General features: G+C 37.7%; 1 protein-coding gene across 1 annotated transcript in view; it reads left to right on the top strand.

The window, feature by feature from the left end:
• dnajb14 (DnaJ heat shock protein family (Hsp40) member B14) overlaps positions 1-14064 on the top strand; it is an 88446-nt gene that overhangs the window by 54372 nt on the left and 20010 nt on the right. The window contains exons 3-4 of the mRNA XM_026267368.1: positions 5333-5478; positions 5564-5752. Coding sequence (XP_026123153.1) covers positions 5333-5478; positions 5564-5752 — 335 coding nt within the window. The remainder of the gene's footprint in view (positions 1-5332; positions 5479-5563; positions 5753-14064) is intronic.

Below are 14064 nucleotides of genomic sequence, written 5' to 3'. Positions count from 1 at the left end.
AGCACATATTGTAAACAAATACCATTCAGACCTTACTGTTAACTATTCTCATAGCCTGCATAGAACATTACCTGCCAGAGCGATTGCACTGTCGAGGAAAAAAAAACTTGCACTCGCCTGACACTTCTCAGGCAACTCGAAGACAAAGCATGAAATCTGAAATGACTAACTTGCCGCCACCTACACCTTTGTAAACATGTGCATATTGTGAACATTTCATTTAAATCATGGCTTAAATTGATACACAAAGAACCACCGATTACCGGAGTGATAACAATGACGGACCAACGTTAACTGGGCGCCGCCTGAGGCAACTCTAAAACGGCGTACAAAATCACATATTTAGAACAAACACATTTAAACTCTTATGGTAAATATTATATAAAGAACAGCACCTACCGGAGAGATTAATTTACACTGTCAGGCAGAAAAAATAGGCGACGTCTGACCTGAGGCAACAATAAGACCAGGCGGGAAAATTTAACTGACTAACTTGCTGCCACCTACAGTATTGTTCAAAATAATAGCAGTACAATGTGACTAACCAGAATAATCAAGGTTTTTAGTATATTTTTTTATTGCTACGTGGCAAACAAGTTACCAGTAGGTTCAGTAGATTCTCAGAAAACAAATGAGACCCAGCATTCATGATATGCACGCTCTTAAGGCTGTGCAATTGGGCAATTAGTTGAATTAGTTGAAAGGGGTGTGTTCAAAAAAATAGCAGTGTGGCATTCAATCACTGAGGTCATCAATTTTGTGAAGAAACAGGTGTGAATCAGGTGGCCCCTATTTAAGGATGAAGCCAACACTTGTTGAACATGCATTTGAAAGCTGAGGAAAATGGGTCGTTCAAGACATTGTTCAGAAGAACAGCGTACTTTGATTAAAAAGTTGATTAGAGAGGGGAAAACCTATAAAGAGGTGCAAAAAATGATAGGCTGTTCAGCTAAAATGATCTCCAATGCCTTAAAATGGAGAGCAAAACCAGAGAGACGTGGAAGAAAACGGAAGACAACCATCAAAATGGATAGAAGAATAACCAGAATGGCAAAGGCTCAGCCAATGATCACCTCCAGGATGATCAAATACAGTCTGGAGTTACCTGTAAGTACTGTGACAGTTAGAAGACGTCTGTGTGAAGCTAATCTATTTTCAAGAATCCCCCGCAAAGTCCCTCTGTTAAAAAAAAGGCATGTGCAGAAGAGGTTACAATTTGCCAAAGAACACATCAACTGGCCTAAAGAGAAATGGAGGAACATTTTGTGGACTGATGAGAGTAAAATTGTTCTTTTTGGGTCCAAGGGCCACAAGCAGTTTGTGAGACGACCCCCAAACTCTGAATTCAAGCCACAGTACACCGTGAAGACAGTGAAGCATGGAGGTGCAAGCATCATGATATGGGCATGTTTCTCCTACTATGGTGTTGGGCCTATTTATCGCATACCAGGGATCATGGATCAGTTTGCATATGTTAAAATACTTGAAGAGGTCATGTTGCCCTATGCTGAAGAGGACATGCCCTTGAAATGGTTGTTTCAACAAGACAATGACCCAAAACACACTAGTAAACGGGCAAAGTCTTGGTTCCAAACCAACAAAATTAATGTTATGGAGTGGCCAGCCCAATCTCCAGACCTTAATCCAATTGAGAACTTGTGGGGTGATATCAAAAATGCTGTTTCTGAAGCAAAACCAAGAAATGTGAATGAATTGTGGAATGTTGTTAAAGAATCATGGAGTGGAATAACAGCTGAGAGGTGCCACAAGTTGGTTGACTCCATGCCACACAGATGTCAAGCAGTTTTAAAAAACTGTGGTCATACAACTAAATATTAGTTTAGTGATTCACAGGATTGCTAAATCCCAGAAAAAAAAATGTTTGTACAAAATAGTTTTGAGTTTGTACAGTCAAAGGTAGACACTGCTATTTTTTTGAACACACCCCTTTCAACTAATTGCCCAATTGCACAGCCTTAAGAGCGTGCATATCATGAATGCTGGGTCTTGTTTGTTTTCTGACAATCTACTGAACCTACTGGTAACTTGTTTGCCACGTAGCAATAAAAAATATACTAAAAACCTTGATTATTCTGGTTAGTCACATTGTACTGCTATTATTTTGAACAATACTGTATGTTGTACAAAAGCGCATATTGTGAATAAACTTCATTTAAATCATATCGTGAATTGATACACACAGAACTACACTTACCAGAGCGATCACAATGAGGGAATAAACAGAGGCCGCTTAAGGTGACTCGAAAATGAAACAGGAGAAAGTAAAATGGCGTTGTTTAAAAAAGCATTCGAACTACGCATGCTCATCATCCTTTGTTGGCAATACTAATAACCAACTTAAAGTTGTTAGTTGTTCTAACTTGAAATATTAATTTGGTGTAACAAATTGATCTAAATTCCAATTCAACTTACATTTCTGTGTTATCTCAACTTTTTTAGTGTTAAATTGTTGAATTAACTTTAAAAACTGAGTTTAAGTTGGAATTTTTACAGTGTGGTTCTCACGTAGTCCTTCTCTTAAAGACTGATCACTTAACTTATAACACACACTATGTGGTGATGATGTAGAATGATGTGAGAACCACTATGGATGATAAGTTCACTCTGCCGCCTTGTTATTATTTTCATGCACTCCGCACTATAATGTGATGCATGCAAAATACATAGTTTTGACCGATACAAAGTCTTCATCCACAAACAGACATACATCGTCCGCAGATATAAGGTATTTCATTGCACTTTAACAAGTAATCTGAACGGCATATATATGTGCAATATTTATTTATGTAAACGAACCCTCACTAACTGAGTTTAATGCCAGTTATGTTAGAATGCATCTCTTTCTTGTTTCTGTGGCGGTGCGTCGGTCTCGTTCTGTGGAGGCGCGGGGTCCGGAGCGCTGTATGACTGATGCATTAGTTCAGTACAACTTTACTCCAAATTTATGAACTTACCTGTTTTCAATGTTTTATATTTAACGTGTTCGTTTATGTCCAATATTAGTGTTAAACTGCTGGACTTCTAACTGGGAATCTACTATTGATTTTCATCACTGACTGATTTTGCAAACATTTAAACTGATACCTTCTGTGCGCAGATGCGTCAAATTTGTCACAGGACGCATGATATGACCGCACATATGACTATATTTGAACTAGCTGTTTTAAATATATGGAATTACATTTGCTTCAATAAAAATGAACGAAACTTTATAAAACCGTACGTAACTTTTTCAGAAACTATCAAAAATATGCCATTACAAAAGAAGAAAAACACAATGAAAATGAAAAAAATTAACATAGTTTCACAAATGTAACAGGCTCTTCAAATATGCTTCATTTTTGCTGAGCTTTTGAGTGACAGGTGCTCTCTGACCAGGAAGTACAGACGCCACTCAGTGGCGCCAGAGAGTGGCATGCATATTGGAAAGATCTTGCATTGATTTGTATTACTAAATATGTAAATAGTATTTGACATTCGATCGTCTCAGTCTGTAAAGATGAGCTCTTGTCCTTCAAGGCAGCTTGAAGTAAGCTTGTGTTACTGAATGACAGTAATAACCCACAACAACCTGTACCACACTGTAACATGAAAAACTTGTATCGATGTAATTGGGTACTTCAGTAACATAAGCTTACTTACCTGTGTATGAGCTTAATATAAATTTTTTGCCGTAGAGACCAGATTTAATCACCACGAAAGCTTTCAATATGCGCGGCACGCGCCACTGAGTGACGTCTGTACTTCCTGCAAGAGCACCTGTCCATCAAAAGCTCACTATCCAATCAGAGTAGATCACTGTTAACCCCGCCCCCACGAGAGGTTTGTGTCAAAACTCCAAACGAAAAAACGGCGAAGCAAAAGCAAAACCTGTGGCAATGCATACCGAATCCACGATCAGCGAAAACAAATCTTTGAAAAACATCAACAAAAATGAAGCATACTTGAAGGTCCGTGTATATTTTGGTCATTTGATTTTCTATTTAAAAATAAATAAAGATAAATGAGAAACGGTTTGATTTTCGAATTTTCGTTTTGTTTAAGAAACGGAAAACTAAAATTTAGCTGGATTTTTCGTATTTTTGTTTGTGGGTAAAAAATGAGATTATGCCTTAATATTTGTTTGAATGTGTGGGCGGCGCTGAATCGCCCCTTTCATCCTTTCTGTACTGCACCGACAAGCGGCAACCGCAAGCTCAGTTTATTAATCCTGCGGCTTCTTTGCTAGTGGTGCTTGCAAGCTTTATATATATATATATATATATATATATATATATATATATATATATATATATATATATATATATATATATATATAATTTTTTTTTTTTTTTGACCAAACAGAAATTAATTTATTCAATGACATTTTAACTTTACCGTAGGCCTATGATATACAATGACATGAAATATGCAGATTTTTAGCCTACTAATTTTATTCTATGCCTATTTAAGAAAAACCTCACAGGTAGCCTAACATGTTTTCATTTGCTATTACAAACAACAGCAACTGAAGCTTTATCTTGTAGAGTGTAGTCTGCTGCACTTCTCCGATCGGCGGATCCCGATCCACACCTTCCATCCCGATAACGGGAAAGAGCTTCAGCTCCGTCAGTTTGGGTCGTAAGACAGCCTACATAACATGAAAACCTTAGAGGTGCAGTGTTTCCCATCTGCACCTGCGCGGTTTAAAACAACAAATAGTTATGCTATGACAAGAACAGAGAGTCGCTGTCTTGCTCCACACATGCACGATAATATTGTGTATCGTTGATCTCATGGGTTGACGATATGACGATTTGAAAAATGACCATATCGCCCAACAATACTGTGCATGTTATATGATGCTAGTTTTACTCAAATAAAATGGTAAATTGCTCATGATGTGACTCTCAGAGCAGTTCTGGAGTTTTCATCCTCATTTAATGAATCAAGTGAATGAGAACTTAGTTTGGTACTCACATGCTGTGACAGACACTTTCTCTACGTGCACGCTCAGAAAACTGTTTATCAGAAGTTTAAACTAATAAAGTTTAAAAATGCATGATTTAAGCCCAATGAACATGATAATCAGAACCAAAATAGATATAATTTAATAATTTTAGCAGGTACGAGCTGTAATGACGCAGCCAGTGTTGCAAAGAATTGGGCTACTGTAACACTGTTGAAAATTCAAAGACACATTCTGGGGACACCAGAGACTTATTACATATTGTAAAAAGGGGCATAATATGTCTTTTTTTTTAAGATAAAATAAGATAAAATAGTTTCCCTCATAAGATTAACCATTTAAACTGCTTTTTGTTGTCTGTAGGATAAAGAAGTGTAAGAATTACTATGAGGTACTGGGTATCAGAAAAGATGCCAGCGATGAGGAACTGAAAAAGGCCTACAGAAAACTTGCTTTGAAATTCCACCCTGACAAAAACCATGCACCAGGAGCAACTGAGGCTTTTAAAAGTAACGCTGCCTTGAAACACTATATCCAATACATTGATGTACATAAAATATAAAACAACAAATGCTGTTTTTTTTCTTTCTCCAGAGATTGGAAATGCTTATACAGTGCTTAGTAACCCAGACATGAAGAGGCAGTATGATGTCAGTGGAGCAGAGGATCCCAACAGTTCAAGTTACAATACTCATGGAGGATTTGATTTCCACAGAGGTTTTGAGTCTGATATTACACCTGAAGAACTCTTTAACATGTTCTTTGGTGGAGGCTTCCCCTCATGTAAGCACTTTTGTATAGATCATAAGCAGATACGCATACTTTGCACTAGGGCTGTCAAAATTGCTCAAAAATGATGTTTGAATATTCCCTCTAAAAAATACAGGAATATTCGAACTATTCGAACATCTGGTTGCGCATGTTGTAAATAGGGTTGGGAATCTTCCGATTCCGGTTCCGGTTCCACCTAACGGTTCCGGTTCTTATTTCGGTTCCAAATCATTAAACAATTATTAAGAAATAGTGGTAAGGAAAATGCACAATACTCAACTACTCAATGCTCAATACTGTTTATTACTTACTGTCAACTTAAATTAAAGGTTGGTAATGTCAAAATGCAACATATATTACAGTGTAAAGATCTTCATAAGTAGGGTGGGATATTTTTTTGACATTTTCTGGTTCGGCTTCTGGTTTCATTTAAATGAACTATGTTTTTTACTATTTTACCTTCACTGAATGTAGCATTGCTGGAAGGTAGTAGGTAATGTTTAGTAATGCTAGTCCATCAATCAGCATGTGTTTCAAAGTTGTTGTTTTTTACAATATCAATAACATTTTGCTTTTCAAGCAGGAATAAGCGCCTAAATAGTCCCTTGAGGGCTGAGACACTTGTTAATTTCTCTTAATTAATGAATTATAAACGGTTAAATATTATAAACGTGTATACACACTCTCCATAAAGTCCCTATTTTACAAATAATAATGCAGTCAGGAGATGCTGTGATGCCATGAGTGGTTTCCACATTTTTAAACATTTAAAATGCATTAAAATAAATATTTCCTATCACTTTGTTTACCAGTCTTGAAATGACCTGTACACTAAATAATCTAACCCTCATACTTTCATAACAATAGCAGTCTATTTATTTAGTGGTCCAAGTTGAAGCCAGTATGTATATGAATGACAATATGGGACAAATATAATGTAATTTAGTGGCGGCACGTGCAGCGCGCTGCTGTTAGATGTACAGTCAGGCCGGTGACACACTGGCTGCGTTGTGTTTCTGTTGCGTGGCGCCTGCTTCGCTTTTTCTGTGTCTTTACACACCAGAATCGTGCCTGGCGCGCTGCTGCTACTGTGGGTGACATAGAGGGAGACAGCCGACAGACCTGGCTCTTGTCTTCATGACAAAAATATAAATATATATACGCGTTTTCCGCGCGGCTCGAGTGTGGCTGAGACTCGCGTCTCACGCAGGCAGTCTGCAAGCTCTAACCTGTTAACATGGGAGCCGAATTCAAAACGGACACGCCACGCAGCTGAGACGCTTGCGCCACGCATCCAGTGTATCGCCGGCGTCAGACAAAACGATGTGCAGTTATCAAAGGCGCGAGTGCACATATAGTCGTGGGAAACAATGTGTTCGGCAATTAAAGACGCGACAGCGCAACGAGTCTGTGGAATGTGCGTTATTGGAATCAATGTGCTCAGTAATTAAAGAGGCAGAGAGGTGTGTCTGTCATTAGGTTCGTGAAATTCTTTACGGGAAACGCCGAATATTCAGAACAGCGGCGCAAGGCTGCTCACAGCAATAGTATGTTCCTGCACAACCGGAGGCTGCAGATTCAGGACCGCAGATCTGGGCCGCAGTTCTAGGACCCTAGTTTTTCCTGACAGCGCCACCTACCGTACTGGCCAATATAGCGATGGCTGCAGTTTCAGAAACGCAGTTCTAGTATCCTGTTGGTTTAGTTTGCAGTCACGTTACTTTGTATATAGCATCAATATATTAATCTCAGTAGCATGTTTTTAAATGTGATTTTTTTATTCAAAATGCAGCAGAGTTAAATTACTAAGTGTGCTTTGAGTCACAATTTTGTAAAATTGATGTATATCAATGTTAAAACAATTGTAAAAAATGAAGAACCTTAAAAGTCTTGAACTGTCTCTTGAATTATACAGTATATTGATTCACTTCCTTAAGGTGAATTAGCTCATTACCAGGTAAGTTAAAGTTGGAATCAGCATATGGAGTCACTAAATAACTGCCAATATTTTAAAAGTTGTTGAGAGGCAAGACAAGACACAAGAATGATTCAAGAATGTTTATATACATATACACACACACACACACACATATATATATATATATATATATATATATATATATATATATATATATATATATATATATATATATATATATATATATATATTATAGTTCAGACCAAAAGTTTGGACACACCTTCTCATTCAAAGAGTTTTCTTTATTTTCATTACTATGAAAATTGTAGAATCACACTGAAGGCATCAAGGTCTATTTGACCAAGAAGGAGAGTGATGGGGTGCTGCGGCAGATGACCTGGCCTCCACAGTCACTGGACCTGATCCCAATCGAGATAGTTTAGGGGTGAGCTGGACTGCAGACAGAAGGCAAAAGGTCCAACAAGTGCTAAGCATCTCTCGGGGAACTCCTTCAAGACTGTTGGAAGACCATTTCAGGTGACTACCTCTTGAAGCTAATCAAGAGAATGCCAAGAGTGTGCAAAGCAGTAATCAAAGCAAAAGGTGGCTACTTTGAAGAACCTAGAATATGACATATTTTCAGTTGTTTCACACTTTTTTGTTATGTATATAATTCCATATATAATTCCACATGTGTTAATTCATAGTTTTGATGCCTTCAGTGTGAATCTACAATTTTCATAGTCATGAAAATAAAGAAAACTCTTTGAATGAGAAGGTGTGTCCCAACTCTTGGTCTGTACAGTATATACATGTCATTTTTGTGACAACATCACAACAGCACCAAAGTGAACCCCTTTTCCATCAGTTGCTGCATGGATAGAATGGCTGTAGGCTTCAACTCTAGAGAAAGAGAGAGCGAGAGACAGAGAGAGATAAATAAGAAACATCTGTTTAACATATTCAACTGGAATATATATATATATATATATATATATATATATATATATATATATATATATATATATATATATATATATATATATATATATATGTATATGTATGAAAAGTGAAAGTCCCTGCAGCATGTGGTGCATCTCTTCAATTCGGGCAGGGATTTCCCTTTTTGGATTGTTATATCTATCTTGAAAAAGAGAGAGTGTACTTGTTAGAATATTTTGAGATCATGAAAATATCCCTAGTGCCTTTTTTAATCATCTGTCCTACAATGAGCCTAATTAAATCCATAAAATCACTTCATATTGGCCATGCAAAACATGACAGAAACTAACACATGATAGCAATGTATAACTGTATGTGGAGTAGACCTGCAGATTAGGCCAAATTGTAACAAACTATTAAAATTGCCAAATGCCTAATTTATCATTGCAAAACAATGCCAAAACAACAGGCTAACACATACTGCAACTAGGCAGTCAGTGCAGTTTAATTATGAAATATATTTTATACATAAATATGGTAAAACAACGACTATTAAGCCAGTATTCACACTACTACATTAAGCTGCATGTAAATCTTACAAACCTTACAACAACCATGCTCTTGTCATCTGATATTTTAATTAATGTGCAGGCTAGATTCACTTATAATACTTCGTCATTAAAACACAATTAGGACTTATGAAATCATAGCCACGAATTAACGTCGTAGTACTTAATAAAAAATAGCTCACAAATTCTTAATTTGGTGGGAATTAATTATTAATTCATAGGTAGCAGTTCTCACTATGTAAACTTTGCACCGTTTAAACGTTATAAAATAAAACTTAATTAAATATCGATACTCACCGTCTGGTTGCTGTCCACGTCATCCTTCTTTAATTAGTGTTGATTCAGTACAGTAGGTGGCGCTGTCACAAAAATACTAGGGTCCTAAAGCTGCGGTCACAGAATTGCGGTCCTGTAACTGCAGCCTCCGGTTGTGCAGGAATACCCTTCTCGCTCACAGCGCTTGGTCACGTGTTGCACAAGAACCGTTTTTAGAACCGAAACTTAGAAAATGCTCACGGTTCTGGTTCTTTTCAAAGAACAAAACCGGTTCCGAATAAGAACCGGTTTTCGGTTCCCATCCCTAGTTGTAAATGACGCGCATTACGTCAATAACAGGCCAAAATAATAGAAAGAGACATATATACTTGTAAAGATAGTCTATTTACGTTTAAACATATATGACAACGTATTAACTACACAAAAACCAGGAAATCAACTAATGTCCAAGACTGTAGACCTCAAGCTCTCTCACCCTCACGTTCTCTGCGCATAATGGTTTAAATGAACAAACAAATTTTTGTGCAAGCAATTTAAGGTCGCAACTGTTGTCCCAAATATAGCAGGCTTCATTCAGTGATTGAAACAAATATTATTAATATTAATTGAAGCTTTACAGCATATAGAACTGACATTGAATGCTCAGAGTGAGCTGTGCTGTGTTAAACATGGAACTTTTCCTTGATATGAAACGATAAATAATCAAACCTCGGATCCATTGCTTGACAGAACTCCCCGAAGTGTGCCCCATCCATGATACTGATCGGTCTCATGTCCTTACAAATGAACTAAATTATTTTATCCGTTATGGCCTCTTGTCGTGTTCTAGACAAAGAGCTTGCGGCGGGCGATGCAAAGTAACGTTAAGTGTCAAGACGTGCCTGTTTAGCTGGAGTTCCACCCATTATGCCATGCTCATTTGGGTGCACATTTTTGAGATGTGAGGCTGTGATCTGTCCCTGAACCCTCAGGCGTGCTAGCGCGCCCACTTGCAAAACAGACAACAACGCTTCTACTACCGCAGGCCTTTTTTCCTTATTTTTTTTTTTTTATTCGAATATTAATTTTCACCTTCGAAATTCGTTTTTTTTTAACTATTCGAATACATATTCGAATTTAGAATATTCGTTGACAGCCCTACTTTGCACATATATATTTTCTTCACACAGATGGAGAAATCTGCACAACATTCACTTCTAAAAATTCTGGTTGGTAGGAGGGACTGTCAAGTCAAGTCACCTTTATTTATATAGCGCTTTAAACAAAATACATTGCGTCAAAGAAACTGAACAACATTCATTAGGAAAACAGTGCGTCAATAATGCAAAATGACAGTTAAAGGCAGTTCATCATTGAATTCAGTGATGTCATCTCTGTTCAGTTTAAATAGTGTCTGTGCATTTATTTGCAATCAAGTCAATGATATCGCTGTAGATGAAGTGACCCTAACTAAGCAAGCCAGGGGCAACAGTGGCAAGGAACCAAAACTCCATCGGTGACAGAATGGAGAAAAAACCTTGGGAGAAACCAGGCTCAGTTGGGGGGCCAGTTCTCCTCTGACCAGACAAAACCAGCAGTTCAATTCCAGGCTGCAGCAAAGTCAGATTGGGCAGAAGAATCATCTGTTTCTTGTGTTCTTGTCCTGGTGGTCGTCTTAGACAATGTCTTTACAGCGGACCTGTATCTGGGGCTCTAGTTGTCCTGGTCTCCGCTGTCTTTCAGGGATGTAGAGGTCCTTTCTAGGTGCTGATCCACCATATGGTCTGGATACGTACTGGATCCGGGTGACTGCAGTGACATTCTGATCTGGATACAGACTGGATCTGGTGGCTATGGTGACCTCGGAATAAGACAGAAACAGACTAATATTAGCGTAGATGCCATTCTTCTAATTATGTAGCAAGTACATTGGGTGTTATGGGAAGTGTTCCTGGTTGCGGTTTAGCTAATTAATGCAGCCTAAAAATCTTTTAACAGATTTGGATATTAAAAGCATATTAGTATGTTATGTGTAAGCCAGGTTAAAGAGATGGGTCTTTAATCTAGATTTAAACTGCAAGAGTGTGTCTGCCTCCCGAACAATGTTAGGTAGGTTATTCCAGAGTTTAGGCGTCAAATAGGAAAATGATCTTCCTCCCGCAGTTGATTTTGATATTCTAGGTATTATCAAAATGCCTGAGTTTTGAGAACGTAGTGGACGTAAAGGATTATAATGTAAAAGGAGCTCATTCAAATACTGAGGTGCTAAACCATTCAGGGCCATTCGTATAAAATCTATACGATGTTTGAAGCTTTGATTGTGTTTACAGTGTGCAATATAACGTGTTCATGTTTCACGTGAAAAAAAACACTGTATTTTTCACACAATTCACCTATCTGTATACCGCTGTTTTCACTGTCATAAAAACGGGCTGATGACTTCCTTGTTCTTTAAGTCCCTCCTTCAGAAATACGTTATGAGTTCTGATTGTGCCAGTGGTTCCTGTGTTGTGATTCGACACCAGCTTAGCGCACGCGGCCCTCCTGGAAATGTGATTGGGCTGGTTTTGAGAAGCAAGTGGGCAGGAACATGTGCTGGAGATGTACTTATAATCACAGGAGATCGCATTCAATTTTTTTGCACAGCCCTAACATCTAGTTAACAAAGCTAAACAGTGTTGCCCTTTGTGAAATAAGTTACAAAAACTGTGGCGCACCAATTTAAATAATAAAATACACTTACCGGTTGTGGTCCATAAACAATGCCTTCTCCAGACAAAGAGGGAACTGCTCCATCTTTTAGGAATAATCTTTCTGCGAATCCGGCATTAAACTGATTGAGATTGAGAAAGCTGTCTTCAGCAAGCTGTCCTCAGAAAAATGTGCTTCACATAGTTTTACATTTGGATTATAATTTTCGGGAACCGAGTTAAACATAAATTGTAACCATTAATCTCCAAGTACAGCGTCCCTGGGAAGGCCAAACAAAGATGATTGGACTCCGAGATGAAAATAACAGCGTTTCGACGACATGGCAACAAACACAAAGGCAGCTCTTCCTCTTCTCTGTCGGAGCGCAACAAGGCCATGCCCCCCTGTTTGTGTATTCATGTGGGTGGAGGTTAGTCAAAAAACTGTTTTAGTGACATCATTACTGCAGGAACTAGAGGGATGTAGTCCAAACAGGTTGTTTTTTGTAGGCGAATTATGTTAAATAAAATATCTTGTTTGGCATTGAACTTATTGATATTATTTATACTCTAACAACAACATTACACTCTAACTAAAGTTTAAAACATGGGATCATGCAGAACGGGACCTTTAACATTTCTGCATTTGACATTGAGAGCATAGGCCGTAATTTAGATATATTTTTTAGATGGAAAAATGCAGTTTTACAAATGCTAGAAACATGGCTTTCTAAGGAAAGATTGCGATCAAATAGCACACCTAGGTTCCTAACTGATGACCAAGAATTGACAAAGCAGCCATCAAGACTTAGACAGTGTTCTAGGTTTTTACATGAAAAGTTTTTAGGTCCTATAATTAACACCTCTGTTTTTTCAGAATTTAGCAGTAAGAAATTATTTGTCATCCAGTTTTTTATATCCACTATGCATTCCATTAGTTTTTCAAATTGGTGTGTTTCACCGGGCCGCAAATAAATATAGAGCAGAGTATCATCAGCATTACAGTGAAAGCTAACACCATGTTTCCTGGTGATATCTCCCAAGGGTAACATATAAAGCGTGAAGAGTAGCGGCCCTAGTACTGAGCCTTGAGGTACTCCATACTGCACTTGTGATCGATATGATACCTCTTCATTCACTGCTACGAACTGATGGCGGTCATATAAGTATGATTTAAACCATGCTAATGCACTTCCATTAATGCCAACAAAGTGTTCAAGTCTATGCAAAAGAATGTTGTGGTCAATTGTGTCAAACGCAGCACTAAGATCCAATAGAACTAATAGAGATATACAACCATGATCAGATAATAATAAGGAGAGCAGTCTCAGTACTATGATACGGTCTAAATCCTGTCTGGAAATCCTCACATATACCATTTTTCTCTAAGAAGGAATATAATTGTGAGGATACCACCTCTTCTAGTATCTTGGACAGAAAAGGGAGATTCGACATTGGTCTATAATTTACTAGTTCTTTGGGGTCAAGTTGTGTTTTTTTTTTTAATGAGAGGCTTAATAACAGCCAGTTTGAAGGATTTGGGGACATATCCTAATGACAATGAGGAATTAATAATAGTCCGAAGAGGATCTATGTCTTTTGGAAGCACCTCTTTTAGGAGCTTAGATGGTATAGGGTCTAACATACATGTTGGTTTAGATGATTTAACAAGTTTATACAATTCTTTCTCTCCTATGGTAGAGAATGAGAGGAACTGTTCCTCAGGGGGTCTATAGTGCACTGTCTGATGCAATACTGTAGCTGACGCTGAATGGTTGCAATTTTATCTCTAATAGTATCGATTTTAGAAGTAGTTCATAAAGTCATTACTGCTGTGATGTTGGGAAATTTCAACACTTGTTGAGGCTTTATTTTTCGTTAATTTAGCCACTGTATTGAATAAATACCTGGGGTTATGTTTGTTTTCTTCTAAAAGAGAAGAAAAGTAAT

This window comes from Carassius auratus, chromosome 1 (genome assembly GCF_003368295.1).
Source record: "Carassius auratus strain Wakin chromosome 1, ASM336829v1, whole genome shotgun sequence".
In the NCBI taxonomy this organism is placed as follows: domain Eukaryota; kingdom Metazoa; phylum Chordata; class Actinopteri; order Cypriniformes; family Cyprinidae; genus Carassius; species Carassius auratus.
The sequence above is the reverse complement of the archived record's forward strand: the minus strand, read 5'-3'. Positions and strand labels throughout refer to the sequence as shown.